The 22501-nt window shown below is 39.4% G+C and overlaps 1 protein-coding gene across 5 annotated transcripts in view; it reads left to right on the top strand.

Annotated features, from left to right (window-relative positions):
* The window catches only part of ADAMTS9 (ADAM metallopeptidase with thrombospondin type 1 motif 9), a 172313-nt gene that overhangs the window by 68764 nt on the left and 81048 nt on the right, over window positions 1–22501 (top strand). For all 5 annotated transcript variants that reach the window (XR_009153439.1, XM_058168996.1, XM_058168995.1 and 2 more), the window contains exons 13-19: window positions 1707–1888; window positions 2173–2309; window positions 5257–5374; window positions 5626–5721; window positions 10805–10968; window positions 11082–11211; window positions 17389–17515. Coding sequence is in view for 4 of the 5 variants with exons in the window: in XM_058168996.1 (XP_058024979.1) it covers window positions 1707–1888; window positions 2173–2309; window positions 5257–5374; window positions 5626–5721; window positions 10805–10968; window positions 11082–11211; window positions 17389–17515 (954 nt within the window). In the remaining variant the exon portion in view is untranslated. The remainder of the gene's footprint in view (window positions 1–1706; window positions 1889–2172; window positions 2310–5256; window positions 5375–5625; window positions 5722–10804; window positions 10969–11081; window positions 11212–17388; window positions 17516–22501) is intronic.

The raw sequence follows: 22501 nt of genomic DNA, 5'->3' as shown, positions 1-22501 counted from the left end.
ATACACATTTTTTTAAAAAAATCTGCCTGAAAATAAAGGCATAGGAAAAAAACGAGTTTTACCTGTCAAACTAAATATAGGATACGGCTTCATTTTGTGGCTTTTCATGGGTTTTACAATTCTCTTGCTTTTGCAGTCCCAGTCAAATAAGAAAATATTGGTTTTTAGCCTTTAGATGGCTGTTCCACATAACTGGGAGATTGCATTTGGTCTTTCTGTGTTATATATGTTGAAATTGAAATCAGTGTAATTTCTAAAATGGTTTCTCTTCCTCTCTGAACAGATCATGAAATGTAACCATTTCGGTCCAGTGCTTCCTCAGGTGGAGAATAAGTGTGATTTACAAGTTTTCTCCACTTCTCTTCCCTTTTCTTCCTTTGCACACTTCATCAGCACACCTAAGGCTAAATGCTAATCCTAACCTAATTTTCTTTTACATTTGAATGTGAGATTTAAGCTCCAGTTAAAAGGTTTGATTGTAAATGTTTATCTTGATGTGCAAATTGAAATTATAATTCTTAGTTCAAATTTAAGAGAACCTTCATTATTTAATAAATACATCTCTTTGCTCACTAAAACACACTGGACTGATTTAATTACTTCTAAAGATAAGGATTCATATATCACTTTCCTTTTCTTTGAATATGATTTTCTTAGTCTTTATAAATATATATTTGGCACTGTGAAACAACTGATTCCTGATTCACAAGAAATAGCATCCTAAAATGTAGCATATTCTCATATGCTATAAGTTCTCATATCAAATGATCTAAGTGCCAAAGCCCACTGCAACTACATCACCAAAAAGGCATTAAGAGTTGTAAATGTAATCTTGTGTAGCTTCTTCTCCGGAAAGATTGCACTACTAACCAGAGCATACCAAACATTTGCTAGACCAATTTTCGATTACAGCTCATCTGTCTGGAACCCACACTGCATTTCGGACATTAATACAATTGAGCGTGTCCAGAAATATTTTACAAGAAGAGTCCTCCACTCCTCTGATCGCAACAAAATACCTTATGCCACCAGACTTGAAATTCTGGATTTAGAAAATTTAGAACTACGCCGCCTTCGGCACGACCTGAACATAACTCATAAAATCATCTGCTCTAATGTCCTTCCTGTCGAAGACTACTTCAGCTTCAATCACAACAATACACGAGCACACAACAGATTCAGACTTAAAGTGAACCGCTCCAGTCTTGATTGTAGAAACTATGACTTCAGTAACTGAGTTGTTAATGCCTGGAATGCACTACCTGACTCCATGGTCTCATCCTAAAATCCCCAAAACTTTAACCTAAGACTGTCTACTGTTGACCTCACCCCATTCCTAAGAGGTCTTAAGGGGCGTGCATAAGAGCACAAGAGTGCCTACCGTTCCTGTCCTAATGTTCCCTTTGGTTGTATTCATTTTGTGTGGTTATATCGTGCATGTACTGATATATATTGTTGGGTTTGACAAAATAAATAAATAAAATAAATAAATAAATATATTTCCAGCCTGATAACTTTCAAAGAAAGCTGCCATCTTTTTTTAAAAAGGAAACATAAAAGCAAACTTAATTCAGACACAATAAGGTCTTGGTGTAATAGAAAGAAAACAAAAGCATCATAAACTTTAAAATTGGGAAACTGAATCTGAAAGAATTTGAAAGTTCTTAATGTCATTCATAAACATATCTTTTTAAATTTTATTTTAGGCCAAAAAATGGTGGAAAATACTGTGTGGGACGCAGGATGAAATTTAAATCGTGCAACACTGAACCATGTTCTAAACTAAAGAAAGATTTCCGTGATGAACAATGCGCTGTCTTTGATGGGAAGCATTTTAACATTAACGGTCTACCTCCTAATGTGCGCTGGGTTCCTAAGTATAGTGGAAGTAAGTACATCAATAAGGAGAATTTGTGAAGGATTTATTTATTTGCTTGTTTGTTTGTTTATATCCTGCCTTTATTATTTCTATAAGTAAATCAAGGCGGCAAATTCTAGGCTCATACTCCATCCTCCTATTTTCTCCACAACAACAACCCTGCGAGGTGGGTTGAGCTGACAGAAAATCACGAGCCCAAAACCACCTGCTATGGATCAATGACAAGAGAACTTTCTTACCAAAGAACATGAAAAAAACTGATAGAAAATAACCGGATTATTTTGCTTTGACAGTTTTAATGAAAGACCGGTGCAAACTCTTCTGTAGAGTGGCAGGAAATACAGCTTATTATCAGCTCAGGGACAGGGTTATTGATGGCACCCCTTGTGGCCCAGACACAAATGACATCTGTGTACAAGGACTTTGTCGGGTAAATATTACTTTATTTTATTTAACAAGCTAAACATTTTCAAACATGGGTCACGTTTTCCATCTTCTCCTCACGTGAACTGATAATTGTGTGACATTTCCTTAATTTAAGCCAGAGCACTATTTTATGTAATTTCCACAATAGTTTTTCTGTTTTGTATTACTCCTTGGCTAACCACAGTAGTAAAGTTCCAAATTGTACAGAATGTCAAGTATGTCAAGCATAAATAAATGCCATCCTAAAGAGAGATGCTGCCTACATTAATGCCATGTTCCAGAACATGGAGATATCAAAAGCCTAAACTGAATTTACAGGGGGGGGGGGAAGCCAGTCCAATCCTAAATGGATCTGGATTTAGCATTTAAATTCTACTAATTGATTCCTGCTTTAGCAGAATGTATTGCCATTTCTCTGTAAGCAAGAACAGTTCCTATTAATAGTATAGTATTTGTTTTCAGTAGGAAAAAAATCCATTTAATGTCCAGCCGCTCCAAGTTAACTTAGGGAAGATCTGAGGCTTGAGTTTTGAAGAACTGCTGTCAGTTTTATTTATTTTATTAAATTGTTACCCTATCGTTAATACCTTATAGTTAACTCAGAAATGAAAATACATAAACTCCTATCTCCTTTTATTTTCTCCACAACAATCCTGTGAGGTGGGCTTGGCTGTGAGAAAATGATTGGCCCAAAGTCATCCAGCCAGCTTTCATGCCTAAAGCAAGACTAGAATTCACAGACTCCTAGTTTCTGGGCCAGTATATTGATCACTACACCAATCTCTTTAGTTCAACTGAGCTTAAAATAGGTGGCCTTTTTTTGATCCTGATAGCCATACAATCCAGACTGAATTAGTAGCCACTCTATGTCTTCTCACTTATGCAAATTCAAGCTGATACAAATTTTCTATTCCTTTTTCCTCTCGTTCACCAAATACTTGCACTCGGAGACTTACATAGCAAGGGAGGCAAAAATACTCCTTCCCCATGCCAGGAAGCAGAGATAAGAAACTGAAATCTCCTTTACTGCATGCTGAGATTTTTACACCTGTCCTTTCCTAGAGGTCTTTAAGAAGAGATTAGACCAACCGTTTGTCTGAATTGGTATAGGGTTTTAAGCCTGACGGGGGTTGGACTAGGGACACGGTGGCTCAGCGGCTAAGACACTGAGCTTGTCGATCAAAAGGTCGGCAGTTCAAGGGCTCGAATCCCTAGTGCTGTATAACAGGGTGAGCTCCCGTTACTTGTCCCAGCTTCTGCCAACCTAGCAGTTTCGAAAGCACGTAAAAAATGCAAGTAGAAAAATACTGATGGGAAGGTAACAGCGTTCCCTGCGCCTTTGGGGTTGAGTCATGCCGGCCACATGACCATGGAGATGTCTTTGGACAGTGCTGGCTCTTCGGCTTTAAAATGGAGATGAGCACCGCCCCCTAGAATCGGGAACAACTAGCACATATGTGCAAGGGGAACCTTTACTTTTACTTAGGGGGTTGGACTAGAAGATCTCCAAGGTCCCTTTCAACTCTGTTGTTCTGTTATCTCAGGACCAGTCTTGGCATGCAATTTAAATGGAGAAGATTGGATCTGAGGGGAGCCCTGCTCCCCACACCATCTTCCCCATTTCAATTGCTTTCCTGACTATCTTCCAAAGAGCCTATTAGTGAGCTGTTGAGAGACAATTAAGTTTGAAGAGACAAGATGTGAGTAGAATATCATTTTCTACATTTCCATCAGACTTCCACTAACTTAGGAGTATTATTGAACCAGGAAGACAGCATGCCGGGATAATTCCTTGTGTGTCATCGTCCTTCACAAAGCAGCAGCTGCAGCAGCAGGAAACACGGATAGGAACCAGAAAGCCCGTATTGATCTGTACGGGAGTCCTCTGAGTGTTGCGTGTGTGCACCGCTTGTTCCACAGGCAATACAGATTGTACTGAACTAAATGGGCTAATTGTCTGATTCAAGTATAAATCAGCTCTATTCTCTATTGCCTGTAAATCCTCTTTTGTTTGAAAATGATTGAAAAGCAGTGGAGAGGGTAAAAAAAAAAGAGTACATTATAAGTATCCTGGGCTTTCTGTTTCCCCTGTTCAAGCTGTAGTGTCAGAATTGAAACAGCCATGTTGGGTTTTTTTCTTTCTAGAGAAACTTAACAGGATTGGCTTACATATACGTATTTATGAGAACTGTTTAGGTGCCAGGCTTCCCATAAAACAATATAATTTAACTAGGACAGATATAAAAGAGTACTGCGGTGCACTGTAAGAAGTTTGTAAATGGGAGCCATTTTCTTCCCTGTGTGTCTGAAGAATTCTGAAAACGCGGTGCAAGAATTGCTGTATTGTAAATGAGATTATGTTGCGCTCTTGAGAAGCTGGTTTTGAGTATCTAAGATCACATCATTGTAAGTTTCTACTTTAAGCAGGAAACTTATTCTTATCAGAAATCTCACTCTCTTAGAGTTGCAGAAGATCTACATAGTTGGGATTGGCATTATTATGGACAAGTAAATGTAGATAATTGGAGCAATTGTAGTCATTTTGTTGGGATCACAATTGCATCCCAATTTGGCTGAAAGCTTCATAAGCCTGACGCTTACTAACCCAGACTGATCTGTTATTGTTACAACTGCTACCCATTTCCACAAGGCAGAATAAACTTTGTGTAATCTTCTCTGTAGCTACAGGAACTCACCTGCCTATACTGTCTCACTTATCTCCCAGCATGCTATATAGTTTTGTACTTCACGTGGCTGAAACATGCTTACTTTTCATGTCCTAATAGGAGGATGGTTATGATTATTATAGCATAACAGGACATTGGAAAAATAAAGAATGAATGTGCCGTCAGAGGCCACGGCTGGTAGTATGGTTTTCATTTGCAACCGTGTAAATTCTGTCTTATTTTCATATTTGTCCAATTTCATTCTGAACTTTTCTTTCTCTAAAGCAAGCTGGATGTGATCATGTGCTCAATTCCAAAGCCAGAAGGGATAAATGTGGTGTGTGTGGTGGCGATAATTCATCATGCAAAACCATTGCAGGGACATTCAATACGGTGCACTATGGTAAGAAGAGAAAAGCTGTTTGCTAGCAAATTTATCCATCTGTGACATGTTTTGAAAAACCAGTCCTATGAAAAAGAAGATTTTGCTTTCACTTTTTTTCATATTTTGAGCTTCTTGATAATTTGATGATAACATGAAAGCATCAACTTGTTTACTGTGATGTTGTTTTTCTTTTTGTTATTATTATTAAAAAAAAAAACACCACTGCTGCACGTGCACAATAAGCTTGACTTTCTGGCTTGTCTTCTCAGGTTATAACACTGTGATACGCATTCCAGCCGGTGCTACAAATATCGACGTACGGCAGCATAGTTACTCAGGGAAACCAGAAGATGATAATTACCTTGGTAAGAAATGATGCTCTTCAGCAATTGCAAATTAATGTTATTCCCTTTAAATAAATAAATAAATAAATGCCCTTGTCATACTGTCATATAACTGTTTGGTTGGAAAAAGACAGAAAGATCGCATAGGCAGTCTTCAGCTTACAACTATAATTGAATCTGCAATTTCGAACATAAGCTGTGACAGTTGTAAAGTAGGTCATCATGTGACCGTGCCTGATTTTAGGACCTTTTTTGCAGCGGTCATAAAGCAAATACTGTGATGATTAAGCAAACGTCATGGTCATTAAGCAAACCCGTTGTTCACTAGGGGGTGTTTGTTTTTTGGCAGAAACTGGAAGCAAACACTGGTTTCTGGCAAAAATGTCATAAATCACAGTCACGTTGCTGCAAATGGTGGTAAATGTGCACCAGTTGCAAAACACCCAAAATGCAGTGATGTATGTGTGGGCAGAGGTCATAAAAATCTAATTGTAACGGGGTGGGGTTTGACGTCCCTGCAATACAGACACAGAGGAACAGGTCTCCACGTTCCCTGTGCTGAATTCTTCATGTTCGGGGGCTCCAGACAGAGCCTAAGCCACCCTGAAGGGGAGGTGAAGTGAAAGGGGGCACCCTGTGAGGTCGGGGAGAGATGGAGCTCTTCTGTCTGGCCTGGGGTTTCTATTTCCCCTTAGCCACAGTAAGAAGAAGCAGCCTAAAGATGGCTGGTGCAAAGCAGGGACAAACCGAAAATAACAGCTAAGATTGGTGCTGGAGAGAAGGTGAGCCGTGGTGGAACTGGGGGAGAGGATCTTTCTTACGGTTATAAATTGAATCCCAAGAAATAATCAGAACTATTTGCCCAGAACTGAGTATTAAAGCGGCGTTTAAGCAATTTAGGGCATTTTCTTTTCTTTTCTTTTTAAATACCAAACCAGAATGAAAGCTGTAAGAGAATAAACAACAGATTATGAAATAGAATCCAATTATAACTTTGAATAATTATTAAGTGATTGGTTATAAGTCAAGAATTACTTGTGTTGGGGCTTCTGTATCATTTTAGTATTAGGCTCATATGAATACTCTTAACAGACTTGGCCATTTAGTCAAGATTAATAGTACTATAACCCTCCCTATTCAGATGGGAGGGTAGAAAATATACATTTTTTATTGATATTATCACTTCATGTGAAGGATAAAGGCTAAAACTCATAGACATGGGGCATTTTATTGGGTAGATTTAACCCTCTTCTACCTATTGTGTGTACTAGGGTCCAGATGCCCAGGTTTATCTCCTTTCCTTTTCCTGCATTTTAAAAAACTCATTTGAGGTGGCTTTAGAGCAGGGTTGTCAACTAAAGGCCGCCGGGTCGAATCCAGCCCATGGTGTCTCTGCCAGTGAAAACAGAGCTCGGGAGGACTACATGCAGCCATAGCCATCCAAAACTCTGTTTTTGCTGGCAGAGGGTTGCAGGAAGCCATCCCAGCTGAAAATGGAGCTCGCGAGGGCCGCGTATTGCCTGCCAGATCTCCAGTTTCACTGGCAGAGGTTGCAGGAGGCCATCCCAGCAGAAAACGGAGCTCAGCAGCCCGTTTTTGCTGGCAGAGCACTCAGGCCACCACAGGTGCCCCAACACGAGTGATGTCAAGCTGGACACGACCCCTGGCCACGCCTTTTCCCCAGGGTCAAACACAACCCTGATACGGCCCTCAATGAAATCGAGTATGACACCCCTGCTTTAGAGTTTAATGTTATTGTATTTTTCTCTATTTTGGGTTTGAAATGTAGTTCACTTTCTTTCAAAATCTGGAACAGAGCAAATATGCTTTAATTGAAATGTCTATAGAAGCTTTCAATACAATGTATTTACATTTTTATGCAGTTAAGACTATGAGGCCTTCTATAATGGCCTGTGTTATTAATACTGACATTGATACTTAGATGTTTTGGAGGAATTTCATCTCTCTCAGTCTTTCGTCCTTCTCAGTTTTTATTTTTAATGGTTTGGCCAATTCAACTCTAATTAATTTAATTGGGTCTATTGTAAGCATCAATCTGGGTCTAGCCACTATTGTCTGGCACCACACAAACATAGAATAGAATGTGATCGTGCCTGGATTCTCTATCAATTGTGTCTTATCTCTTGAAGTCTTGTTTAGTCTCCACTGAGCACTCCCTTAGGGCAGTAGAGTGGCAGTGATAAGAAACAGGTGAGAAACTAAGTTAGGAAATTAAGTACATAATAACAGCAGGCTGCTGTCATTCAGGAAACAATACATTTTAAAGGAAGGCATGGTTTCCGGAACTGAAAGGGAACTATTCTTCTAAGCTTTGACGTCTTCAGCTTTTAGTATATTAATTTTGTATATAATTTCAAGTCAAAGATAAAATATGCAAACATAAGACTTTCTAATTCTCCATTTGTAAGTTCAGTTCAGAATTAATTGCACTCTGTACAAATAGATGAATTCTTTTTTATAATGTTGTATGGGGAAGAGGGTAGACTGGAAGGTAGAAATTTGAACTAGCATAACGTTGTGCTTGTGGTGGTGCTTGAGATGCGTGTTTTTTTTCCCTGTAATTATAAATAGTGGGAAATATTGCAGCATATATATTCCCTTCATACACAGGCACACATCCGATTAATACAGAAGTAGAATATACAACTGAAAGGAAACCTGATTAAGCTTTAGGCTCTAATTTTCTTTATCCTTTCTGGAAGCAGAGAAACCTGTTAGGATCCATAGAAGCTTTCGGGAAATCTTAGAATGGTGATTTACTATTTGTGAAGCCTTGTTTTTGAGATATTGAGGTGATTTTTTTTTCTTTTCGGCTGAGCCTTCTTTTCATAGTAGAAAATGGTAGAACTAAATCATGATCAAAATTCTTGAATGCAGAGTGAAGAAAACACATTCTGAATCTGGTTAACCAGGCCCTATTTATTCTATGGCACTTAGAGTCACGACAACATTGTCTGCCATGACCAGTTTGGCATGTTTGAGGATAAAGCTATTTTGATTTAACTGGGCCTAGTTAGATTACTTGCGGTAGGTCAAAACAACAATTTGGACCTAGGGACTATATAGCTCCATTATCCTCTTGGAGAAAGTGCAGTCAAAATTCTGAAGAAACATGGTTCAATTTCCACAATGTAACCTGGTTTTCCACTGAAAACTAGTCTGCCTACAATTTGGATTACTATTTGGAAATGTATTCCCTCATACTGGCAAAAACTACTTTTTTCTTTCCCCTGTGATTTTAATTGATTCCTTGGTTTTATCCTGGATTGAGTGTTGCGGTTGGCTAAGTCGACTACAGCTTGCTCTAAACGGGATACATTTTCTTCACTAAGATCAAGTTCATAACCTGGAGGTGCTTGGATAGTTGAGATCAGAGGTGGGATTCACTTACCTTCCCTACCGGATCGCAAATGTGAGCACGTGCCACCTCTGCACATGTGCACTGGTCACGCATTACATCCAGGCGGGTGGGCGGAGCCTCCCTCAGTCGCCGTTACTGATTCATGCAATCTGAAGAGAACCGGCTAAATCCCACCACTGGTTGGGATTAAAATAATCTGAGAGACAATTGAAATCCTTTTATTGGCTTTGGCTGATATATCAGCTACAACTACAAATGAACAAAAGTGAATTGGGAATGTACCATAGGTAGAGTTACATTTGAAGACTCTACAAATTCCTTATTAAAAATTGACTTTTAAAGAACTATTGTTTCTGGGTTGTCCAAGATTAAATGGCACTAAATTAGAACTTTATTTGTACAGGTTGTCTGAAATCATATAAAAAGAGTAGCTTTTACATTCCACCCAATCACTGGGTGGAATCACTGAATTCAGGAGTCACTGAAAATTAAGAATGACACATAGCTTTCTTCCACAGCAGGGGTGTCAAATTCGCGGCCCGCAGGCTGGATGTGTCACGAGCTGGCCACGCCTATACCCGGTTTAGCAAAGGGAAAAAAGGTCATGATAGGTCACATGACGCCGCCGTGACAATGCGAGTTTGACACCCCTGTTCTACAGGAAGTCCTTGACTTACAACCGGTCATTTAGTGATGTTTAGAAGTTAGACTGGACCTCACCAGGGGTATTTAGAATTCCGTTCCAAGGTTCTAATGATTGCCTACGCCTGCCCATCCCCCATCATGTGACTGTATTTCGGTTGCTTGGCAACCAGCTCACATTTACAGCTGCATGACAGCGTTTTATTACTTTTTTTGGGGAGGGAAATAGCTTTTACTTCCAGTTTTCAGCAAAATCTGCCCATAATGAACCATTGATTCACTTAGCAACCACAGGATTTGCTTAACAACCACCGCAAAAAAAAAAAGATTGTAAAATCAAGTCAATCACATAGGTGAATAACGTTACAACCGTCACTACTTACAATTACTTACCTCTAATAGGCAGGCTGCATTACAGTCATAAGTAAAGGCCTGCCTGCCTTATATTTCGATCTGGTTATTGTTGAAATCACATTCAGGTAAAATGAGTTCCATTCTGGAAAAAAATATGTAATTTGTTCTCTAACAGATATTGTTCCAGCATTGTATGGATTGTATGTATATTCATTCAGAATATAGGTACAGTTCAAAGGTACCTGGAAAGGTGTTGCAGAGTATTCCAAAGTAACTGAGTAGTCTAGTTCAGGGGTCTCCAACCTTGGTCCCTTTAAAACTTGTGGACTTCAACTCCCAGAGTTCCTCAGCCAGATTTGGGCTGAGGACCAAGGTTGGGCTTAAAGGGACCAAGGTTGGAGACCCCTGGTCTAGTTCATTAAAAAGCACAATTCTACAGGTTACGATTTTTGGTATTGAGGGATTGCACCTGGAAAACACAACTTCTATGGTTATGATTTTCTAATTTATTCTAATTAGGCTGCTTTTTAAAGCAGAGTTTGAATTATAGAATTCATATTATGTAAATAAATTGATTTCTATACTGCCGGAAGAACCACAATCACTGGGTTGTCTAGAAGTAAAATAAATAAATCAATATTGATACTAAATGCATTGTAATATCCTCCTTTGGTGTACACAAGAAAGTTACTTTGATTCATTTCTTGTTTATGTCTTTGAACATAGCATTGTCAAGCAATGAGGGCTTCATATTAAATGGAGACTATGTTGTCAGTATGTTTAAGAAGGAAATCAAAATTGGAAATGCTGTCATAGAATACAGTGGCTCAGACACCCCCATTGAACGAATCAATTCTACTTACCGCATTGATCAAGAAATAGTTCTTCAGGTAAAGAATAATCTCTTTTTCTAAAAGAAAATCAAATATATATTGCTCTATTTTAATGTTTATGTAGTTGAAATAGTACAGTTGCTCCCTTGATGCTATGCTTTTCTTCTCAGGTTTTATCAGTGGGTAATTTATATAACCCTGATGTTCGATACACATTCAATATCCCCATTGAAGATAAACCTCAGCAGTTTTATTGGAATGTCTATGGACCTTGGCAGCCCTGCAGTAAACTCTGCCAAGGTACGTGGCTTTAAAGGGATTTGAAAAATAATTCAAAATTTACATTTCCAAAAGCTGTAGCGGGATGATGGATGCTGTCTTTTAAACTGCTCACAAAGTTAAGACCCTTCTTAGTACTTTAGGCTGACCTGAGGGAAAATTTACCTCAAAATTATGACCACCTGCTCTGTATTAGAGCTAGTTTGGTGGGGTGGGTAACACCAGTCTAGAAGCCAGGAGATGATGAGTTCTTAGGCATAGGTCCAGCTGGGTGATTTGGGGCTCGTTCTCTCTCAGATTAAGGAAGCAGACAAGGACAAGTCATTTCTGAAATCTTACCGAGAAAATTTGGGGACCAGTCCAGGCAGTCACCAGGGTCAACACTGACTCTAAGACAACAACTCTACATTAAACAACAACTCTACATTAAGTTGGCTTCGCTTGTGCTACTCAAGACAGAGTAATAGCAAAGGCTACTAAACACGTTGCCTAGTTTACAACTGATTTTATGACCTGTTTCGCCGTGATAGTTGGCAAAATATGCATAGTGCTGTGTCTTTACTTTCACTTTCACTATTAATTTATATCATAATATCAAATTTAGGGCTGTATCTTGCTGCTGTAGTGGCAAGAGTCAAAGCCAAGGAATACGTTCCAACTGACCTAGGCAACCAGTAGACCTAGAAAGATTTTATTGCTCTGATTAATCTTTCCTAGCCCTTTCTTTTCAGTTCTCAAATTGGTGCGGGAGGGGAAAAAAGTAATCTAATTGTAGGATATGTTAATGGAATAGATAACATTAGGATATATGAGAAAAAAGGCCAGGGAAGTAACCAGATTTACCTTCAAATATGTTCTCCTTGATAGTCTGTTCCTAACATGTGCAAAAAAAATGACTACTTCAGCTTCAATCGCAATATTACAAGAGCAAAAAATAGATTCAAGCTTAATGTCAACCGCTTCAAACTTGATTGCAGAAAATATGACTTCTGCAACAGAATTGTTAATGCTTGGAACTCATTACCTGACTCCATAGTCTCTACTCAAAATCCCAAAATCTTCAACCAAAAACTGTCTACTATTGACCTCACCCCATTCCTAAGAGGACTATAAGGGGCGTGCATAAGAGCACAAAAGTGCCTACCGTTCCTGTCCTATTGTTCCCTTTATTATATCAAATTAATATAGCTAATGCATATTCTTTACTTATATATATATATATATATATATATATATATATATATATTTGTTTTCTGAGGTTTTCGCGGGTGTTTGTATGTAGGTCTTTGGTTATTCGGGTTTTCTCCCACGTAAAATTGGAAGTGTCTTGGCGACGTTTCGACGAAGTCTCATTCGTCATCTTCAGGCTTCAGCTTCGTCTTGAGTTAAAACCCCCACTAGCAGTTAAAAAGGAAGAAACAGCTGCAATCACACATTGCTCCCAGAAGCACGAAGCTGAAGCCTGAAGATGATGAATGAGACTTCATTGAAACATCGCCAAGACACTTCCAATTTTACGCGGGAGAAAACCCGAATAACCAAAGACCTAGATATAGATATAGATATAGATATATATTGTTTTCTGAGGTTTTCACGGGTGTTTGTATATAGGTCTTTGGTTGTTCGGGTTTTCTCCGTGTAAAATTGGAAGTGTCTTGGCGGCGTTTGACGAAGTCTCATTCGTCATCTTCAGGCTTCAGCACGGCTGAAGCCTGAAGATGACGAATTATATATATATATATATATATATATATATATATATATATATATATATATATTTTATTTTCAAAATACAAGTTGCTCCTTCTTTCTTCATGTTCAATAGGATACCAACCTAAGTCCCTCCACTGTCCTGGGGCCTGGGAAAATCAGTTAATAGCTCACTTATTATAACCAAAGAAGAAGACTAAACTTCTGAGAACTGGATGCGTCAAAAATTATCTAAGGTTTTCCATGTATGAATTACTTGCTCAGTTCACAGTATAGGCAACCATTTGAGAGGGTGGGGTGGGGTGAAAGTTGCAGAGTGGAGCTCATGAAAAATGTGCATTGTAATGTAGGCTTTAGGACTATTGGAAGCAAATACCAAAGGCCAGGATTTGCACTGTGACTTTTATGCTGAATATTTCTTCCGACTTCATTATTACAATTTGTATTAGATGCCTGTATTCACAATAACAGTGGCCTAAATATAGTGAGATAACTGGTCTGGGATCCAGTACACCCTGCCAGGTTTCCCCATGCCTTCAAGAAATATGATAGTGTGGTAAGATTAGTAGCATATATGGACTGTAAAACTCAGATGACCTCTAGACATGGCAGCAAAGAGATACAGAAACTCTTGACTCTCTGTTGCCATCTGGTGGAGTTTTGCATAGCAGATGTGGTACCTCAAGTTCAATATTCCAGTAAGTAGAATAGAATAGAATAGAATTTTATTGGCCAAGTGTGATTGGACACACAAGGAATTTGTCTTGGTGCATATGCTCTCAGTGTACATAAAAGAAAAGATACGTTCATCAAGGTACAACATTTACAACACAATTGATGATCAATATATCAATATAAATCATAAGGATTGCCAGCAACAAGTTATAGTCATACAGTCATAAGTGGAAAGAGATTGGTGATGGGAACTATGAAACGATTAATAGTAGTGCAGATTCAGTAAATAGTCTGACAGTGTTGAGGGAATTATTTGTTTAGCAGAGTGATGGCCTTCGGGAAAAAACTGTTTTTGTGTCTAGTTGTTCTGGTGTGCAGTGCTCTATAGCGTCGTTTTGAGGGTAGGAGTTGAAACAGTTTATGTCCAGGATGCGAGGGATCTGCAAATATTTTCACGGCTCTCTTCTTGCAGTATACAGGTCCTCAATGGAAGGCAAGTTGGTAGCAATTATTTTTTCTGCAGTTCTAATTATCCTCTGAAGTCTGTGTTTTTCTTGTTGGGTTGCAGAACCGAACCAGACAGTTATAGAGGTGCAAATGACAGACTCAATAATTCCTCTGTAGAATTGGATCAGCAGCTCCTTGGGCAGTTTGAGCTTACTGAGTTGGCGCAGAAAGAACATTCTTTGTTGTCCTTTTTTAGTGATGTTTTGATGTTAGCTGTCCATTTGAGATCTTGCGATATGATAGAACCCAGAAATTTGAAGGTTTCTACTGTTGATACTGTGTTGTCAAGTATTGTGAGAGGTGGAAGTATGGAAGGGTTTTTCCTAAAATCTACCACCATTTCTACGGTTTTGAGTGTGTTCAGTTCCAGATTGTTTTGGTTGCACCACAAGGCTAGTCCTTCGACCTCTCGTCTATATGCGGATTCGTCATTGTCTCGAATGAGACCAATCACTGTTGTGTCATCTGCGAACTTCAGTAGCTTAACAAATGGATCATTGGAGATGCAGTCATTGGTATACAGAGAGAAGAGAAGTGGGGAGAGCACACAGCCTTGGGGGGCCCCTGTGCTAATTGTACAGGTATTTGATGTGATCTTGCTTAGCTTCACCTGCTGCTTCCTGTTTGTTAGGAAGTGATAATAATAATAACTTTATTATTATTGTACGTGTATACACAGTATACCCATACAACAAAATTCACTTAACACCCAAAGACCAGGTCCAACACACATAACAATCCCCAAACACACCCCCACCCACCACAAATTCCCCACCCCTAATAATAAATGATGAATAATGAAGGAATGATAATGAAGGAATAGCGCAAAAGGAAGGAGGCAGCAGACAAGTATTCCTGAGCTAGTTGTTGTCTCAGCAGCAGCTAACACTGGGAACAGAGTTCTCATCCTCATCCCTTTTTTCATTCTCTTCTCATTTCCTTTTTGATGCTTGTGAAGGAATGAAAAGGGAGGAAAACTGTATGTAGAACTCCATCAGACAGCAAATATGTTTTTTGCTATTTTCTGGCCAATCAAAGTTTGGAGCACAGACTTTTCAGGTGGCTGAGTTTAGGAGGATCTTTTAGAGGAAGAGTCATGAGTTTTTCCAAAATATGTGCTTGCATTTAATGAGGGAAGTGGGAGACAGGGTCTCCCTGACTCTAATGGGAAAGCAGATGTTCTGACACTCAATGGCCAGTTAGGTGTTAGCAGGTTCTTTCGGATTCAAGACAGAAAGCAAACCTAAACACTCATGGAACAAAGGGCCCAAAAGTTTATTAATGTAGTATATAGCAAATTATGAGAGAAGGTATACCTAAACACCTTCACCTGCAGACAGGAACTCTGAAAAGACTGTACGGGTGTCAATCTTGCGTCATCACAGTATCATCATGTGACGTATCGCAACTTTTTTCCCCCTTCGCTAAACCAGGCGTGGGCATGGCCAATGTGTGACGCATCCAGCCTGCAGGCCTCGCGTTTGACAGCCCTGCTGTAGACAGACCTCTTTCTAATGTCAGATGGAATGCAGCATCTTTCCTATTATGTCTACACTTAAGTTTCCAAACTCCCTCTCACTTGTCTTGGCTTAAATACCTTTTCATGGGTGAGGGAGGTTGATCTAATTAGTCCCTGGAAATGTCATTCCAGAGGAGATGTATGTATATTCTTGGCATCTCTCAACTCATCCCCCCTTTTGAAGAGATTTATACATTTGTTCTTTAAGAGCCAGTTTGGTACCAGAGCAGAAGTAAGAATGCAAAGCTAAGCTGATGGTGTGATATTGGGTCATTTAGTATGGAATTTATATAAGATACCAAGAGAAAAGTGGATCATACCTTGTCATTCTTTTTCCTGGATGAATACCAGGAGAAGGGACTCAAGCCTATTTCTGCTGCAGGGAAGTAGCCACTGAGTCCTTCCTTTACCCGTTCTCACTGCTGCTGAGGGTGGGGTTTGGCCCCACAAACTCTACTATCATTGATGCAAAGAAGAAGAAAAAAATGTTGGCTGAGAGATTTTGGTATATGCTTCTGCACAACACCTTCAGCTAGGAAGACTTGCATAAATTATACAAATATTAATTAGAATTTCATTCTAATGGGCAGTTGGCAGAGAGGAATGGAACTGTTAGCTTCACCACTATTTCTTTCTGACTTCATCATTATTCTTCCCTTAATGAAACAAAAGACAAAGAAGAGAGCACATACCTACTTAAACCTACTTAAACCTAGCAAATAGAGTAATTATACCTGCAATCAATGTCTAAGGGTCAAGCTCTGTGTTATGTTCATACACAGTAGTAGATGCCTCTCCAGCCCTCATTATAATTTAACATACGTACACAAATTAATTGCACATTGTTTGCGGGGAGGGTTTGAACCCTGCATCTCCAAAATCCTTGATTTAGGAATCCCCTCATGTTTGACATAACATAACATAACATAACATAACATAACATAACATAACATAACATAACATAACATAACATAACATAACATAACATCAGAGTTGGAAGGGACCTTGGAGGCCTTCTAGTCCAACCCCCTGCCCAGGCAGGAAACCCTACACCATCTCAGTCAGATGGTTATCCAACATTTTCTTAAAAATTTCCAGTGTTGGAGCATTCACAACTTCTGAAGGCAAGTCGTTCCACTTATTAATTGTTCTAACTGTCAGGAAATTTCTCCTTAGTTCTAAGTTGCTTCTTTCTTTGATCAGTTTCCACCCATTGCTTCTTGTTCTACCCTCAGGTGCTTTGGTGAACAGCCTGACTCCCTCTTCTTTGTGGCAGCCCCTAAGATATTGGAACACAGCTATCATGTCTCCCCTAGTCCTTCTTTTTGTTAAACTAGACATACCCAGTTCCTGCAACCGTTCTTCATATGTTTTATCCTCCAGTCCCCTAATCATCTTTGTTGCTCTTCTCTGCACTCTTTCTAGAGTCTCAACATCTTTTTTACATCGTGGCGACCAAAACTGGATGCAATATTCCAAGTGTGGCCTTACCAAGGCATTATAAAGTGGCACATATTTGTAAATGAAACATGGGGGGGAGTGTTGCTAAACTTCAGTTACATCAAGTAGCAATTTTAAAAGAAGTTCTCAAATATAGTCAGGTTTTGAAAAATAAACTTGAGATAACCTGGCATTTCAGTTCCTTGCACTTAGCCAATGTAAATTGTTTAGGAAGGGAATAAACAGTATTTAGAACCTATCTAAATATAGGCCTACTTTGGAACATATGTACGGGGAAAATGTGTTATTTACTCTTTATGTAATTGTATTTGTTTCATTCTTTTCAGGGGAACGAAAAAGGAAACCTATTTGCACCCGGGAATCCGATCAGCTCATGGTATCTGACCAAAGATGTGATAAAATTTCCCAACCTGATCCAGTGACAGAGCTGTGTAATTTAAATTGTGAATTAAGGTAAGGCAGTCTTATATATGTGGATTCCATTGTTTTGGACTCCATAATTTAAATTGCAGGCCCAATTGGCAAAAAAAAAAGCTCAGGACCTTATTATACAAATATTAATTTGGGTGAAGCAAATAGGTAAAAAAAAACCTTCATCCTGCAGTGGATAGACAATGGCTGAAATGATGAATGATGAATTTAAATTTTAAATGTTATACAAATCTTACAACCATTCATTAGCGAACATTTGAAGATACAATAGCCCTGGAAAAAGTGACTTACGACCTGTTTTTGCACTTAGGACCATCATAGCATCCCCAAAGTCATATGATCAAAATTTGGGTACGTGACAACTGGCAAGCATTTGTGACAGTTGCATGGTCATGAGATCACCATTTCTTTTTTTTCTTTTTTTTTACATTTATACCCCGCCCTTCTCCGAAGACTCAGGGCGGCTAACAGTGTATAAGGCAATAGTCTCATTCTATTTGTATATTTTTACAAAGTCAACTTCAACTTATTGCCCCCCCAACAATCTGGGTCCTCATTTTACCTACCTTATAAAGGATGGAAGGCTGAGTCAACCTTGGGCCGGGCTTGAACCTGCAGTAATTGCAGGCTTTGTGTTCTTAATAACAGGCCTTACCAGCCTGAGCTATCCGGCCTTTCTGACCTTCCTAGTCAACGTTCAACAATCAAGGTCAATGGAGGAAGCCATGCTTGCTTAACAACCATGTGTTTCACTTAATAATTCCAGTAAATTGCTTAGCAACTGTGACAAAGGTCATAAAATCAGACAGGGCTCACTGAACAACTGTCTTGCTTATCAGTGGAAATTCTGATCCCAGGTGTGGTTGTATGTAAAGGACAGATGTACATCGAAGTGTAGAATGTTGTTCCTTCCTTTTGGGTTTAGTTAATCAGAATAGAGCTGGAAGAGACCTTGGAGGTCTTCTAGTCCAACTGCCTGGTCAAGCAGGAGATCCTGTACCATTTCAGACAGGTAGCTGCCCAATCTTTTCTTAAAAACCTCCAGTGATGAAGCACCTACAACTTCTGAAGGCAAGATTGTCCTCACCGTTACGAAGTTTCTCCTTAATTCCAGGTTGCTTCTCTCTTTGATTAGTTTCCATCCATTGTTTCTTCTTTTGCCTTCTGGTACTCGTTGAGGTAAATCCACAATTTTGCCACCACTGAGTATTAACTTCCATTTCCTATGAAGTCAGCCTAAACTTAAAGGAAAGTACATTGCTGTGTAATGTCATAGATGTTAATATTTTATTAGTGATAAGAACCTTTGGAGCACTAAAAGCATCCAAAGCAAAATTCAGTTTTAAAAGAAATAATCATAATAAAATGTTAAGTGGCAAAAAAAAAAAACAACCCCAAATTATACAACAACAATTAATTACAGCACAAATCAGTAGTTTAGTTAGTGACAAACTTTCCACTTTCCAATGGTCCTATGTAAGCCTCCCCAGAACATAGTTATGAAGACTAGGCATGGCACTGAAGAAGTTCATACTTTTCTCTGAGATTACAATAAAATTTAGTAAGGTTGTATGATTGCTTTCGCAAATGCTCTTCCACTTTTGATCACAAAAAAATATATTTGTAGATACTATAATTCCATTAAATCTTCTGGTCTGCCCATGTCATGGCTTGCTTTTTTGTACTCAAAGTATTCCCTTATTGTATTGTGATGCTATTAGAGATGAAGCTAGTTACTAACTCATACAGGTTGAAAAGGGAATGAGAGTATGCTGGCTGGGGAATTCTGGGAGTTGAAGTCAAGCCATCTTAAAGTTATCAAAGTTGACAAGCACTGTTCTAGGTTCAAAGGTGGCAAATTATTGTATGAAATAATTTGGGTGAAATCCAGCAGGTTCTGGCAGGTTCTGGAGAACCGGTAGCGGAAATTTTGAGCAGTTCTGAGAACCAGCAAATACCACCTCTAGCTGGCCACAGAGTGGGCTGGGAATGAAGATTTTGCAATATCCTTCCCCCAGGAGTGGGAGGGAATGGGGATTTTGCAGTATCCTTCCCCTGCCACGCCCACCAAGCCACACCATGCCCACCAAGCCACACCCACAGAACTGGTAGTAAAAAAAAAAGGATTTCACCACTGCTGTATACCAGGGGCACTGGAGTAAGGGTGCAACAGTGAAGATGAAGATGGCATTTTTACCTTACTTGTGAACCTGAAGGAAGAATTTGCTATTTCCAGATTAGTTGATTTGATTAGGACGTCAGTGATTTTGGCTTTTGCATTTGCCTTCTGTATACATGTGTGTACACACACATCTGTTCTCTTTCTGTAGTGTACTGTAGTGTGGAAAGGTTTAACCATTCCCTTGCTCCCCCTGCCCTATCATGGTCTAGATTCCTCCTCCCCTGATGGTAATGCCGAGAAGGTAACAATGATCTTGTGAATGCTCATTCACTCTTTGGGAAGCCTCCTGCTATTCCGTCTCAGTAACTCTGCAGATAGCTGTTTCTCCCGTTTCTACAATCATTAGTTTATCCCCATATAACAGCAAACTGCACAGCAGAAAAAGGAGGTGAACCTCTCTCAAACAATGTGTGCCCCTTCCCCAAAGGAGCACCTGACGCCCACGTGTGCCCCACAAGCTGTGGGGGAGCCTCCATTGACAATCTGGATTTGCTTCAGTCATGTAATAGGGAGGGGATTAGGTGGCTTTTGTTTTTAAAATTAAAGGGATCTGGAATGTGAGTGCTTAAACACTTCCTTTCATCCACAATTTTCTATTATTTCGTGCTTCTCCCCCTCCCTCAGAAAAAAATGTATGTGGGGCTGTTCAGTGATTAATGAGAATAACAGGGGTGTGTGTGGGGGGGTGAAACCATTTTTCTTCCCTTCCCTAATCAAAGAGCATAGTCCTGAAAAGCAGCCAAGATATTTTTCACATGTAACAGGAAATCCCAGAAGTGCATTTCCCTTTCTTTGATAGTCAAAATCCATTAAATGACTAACCATTTTCTGCCCTTTTTATGATACTTAGACCTTCCCGCTGAGACTGTGCCTGACTCTAATGATAGGTTGGACATGATTTCTATTCTCCTTGCGCACACATTTTTAAATTGCGTTAATAGGCACCTCGCTCACTCATAGGCAAAACAATTGCCATCAAACCATTGGAACCTTTAAGGATACTATTCTTTTTCATCTCGCATTAGAGAGTGCACAAAGTTCATAATCCCGAAGCATGCAGATTGATACGGGAGAAACTGAATGCCAGTTATTACTTACAGTATTTCCTGTCTTCTTTGCTAGTTTCCCCTCAGGCTTGTTTAATTATTTATTTATGAAATTTATTATACCGCCCATCTCAGTGTCCTGCGGCTCAGGGCAGCTTACAATATCCTAAAACCAGAGATAGAAGCATTAAAATATTAAATATTAAAATAAACAGAGATTAAACAGGTTAAAAACTAAAATACACTGGGGTGGAGGCAGGAATCCTCTTCCTAGTCCACTAACCACCTCCAGTGTGGAACACCTCAGCAGAGCTAGAGATTGAGGCTCCTTTGGAAGGCCTTGAGGATGGGGGTGGATCTCACCTCAAGGGGCACAATCTTACAGAGGATGGGAGCCATGGCAAAAAAAAGGCATTTCTCCTGGACCTTACCAGCCAGAATTCCTTTACCGATGGGGTTCTCAACATCCCCTTCTGCCAAACCCAGGGCCAATGTTGGTATCTCTTGTTAAAACAATAGAAAAAATGTTTCCGGAAATTGTAGCTGAGAAGAGGGATTCACATATTGCTACAGGTCCTAACTTCTAACCCAATAGTATCATATGCTGAAGGTTGCCAGATGCCTTTTATTTGAAAGGATAATACGGGTTCTGTATTTTAGTGTTTCTCCATTCTCTCTCCCCAAAAAAGATCACAGTTCGATAGATCATAGAAGAAAGTTCTTTTTCAGAACACTAAGCTCCCTAAAATAAACACCCATAGTGTCTTTCTCCCTCTCTATTCCCAATACTATTTTTTAAAAAGAGGATGGGGTGGGCAATCTGCATTCATTTGGCAACCACAACTCCCAACCACAAAATTGTCTAATTTATCCAGGACAGATCCTTTCTTTTAAAAGCATTTGAAATTGGTAAATCATGGAGGCTTTTTGTCTCTAGTTTTCCTTTGGGGATGATCTGGGGAGTGTTCAAATATGTTGCTTTTCTAAGTACATGTGAACCAGATCCTTTCTTTCTGCCTGCCTTCTCAAAAGAGAAGACTGTAAAAATTGGGGTCTGTAGAGCAAAGAGTTAGTACGCTCGAAGTCTGCCACATAGTAACAGTACAACAGTAGTTGACCATATAGGTAGTAGACGTTACTTCTAGTAATAAATGTAGTGGCCGGATTGTTTTCATATTTTTTTCCCCTAGGTTTTAACAACAAAGTAAGAGCAGCTATAATGAGCCACTCTCAAGCCAAACAGCTCTTATTCAGCTGGTTCTCATCAAGAGTTTGCTGGGGCTGCAAAGCTGTCAGGCTGGATTGCATTTCCAGCTTCATCTAGCTATACTGCCCTTCTCAAATATTGCACTCTTGCATTGTTTCTGGTACTCCAGGGAGCATCAGATGAAAAGGGGAGGAGCCCACAGTTGCTTAACAATCAGAGAAAAAAACTTAGGATAGATTGGCCCTAATTGATCAGGCTTCTAAAAGTGACAGTGCAAGTCTGAAAATTGTATTTTCAGACTTGCAAGGTTCTGTTAATGCGGCCTTACAATAAAGTAGAATTAAGTCATCTAGTCATGTTTTCTGTCTGATTTACAGGGTGGGGGGGTGAAGGGGAAAATGCATTCAGGATTGAAAGTTTGTACTAGCATGACAGCACAATAAAGAGAAAGCTAGTACTCCCGAGTGTGCACTTTGTCTAAACCAGGGGTCTGCAAACTTGGTTCTTTTAAGACTTGTGGACTTCAACTCCCAGAGTTCCTCAGCCAGCTGGCTGAGGAACTCTGGGAGTTG

The sequence above is a fragment of the Ahaetulla prasina genome, chromosome 2 (genome assembly GCF_028640845.1).
Source record: "Ahaetulla prasina isolate Xishuangbanna chromosome 2, ASM2864084v1, whole genome shotgun sequence".
Taxonomy (NCBI): domain Eukaryota; kingdom Metazoa; phylum Chordata; class Lepidosauria; order Squamata; family Colubridae; genus Ahaetulla; species Ahaetulla prasina.
Note: the sequence above shows the minus strand (reverse complement) of the source record. Positions and strands in the feature narration are given on the sequence as shown.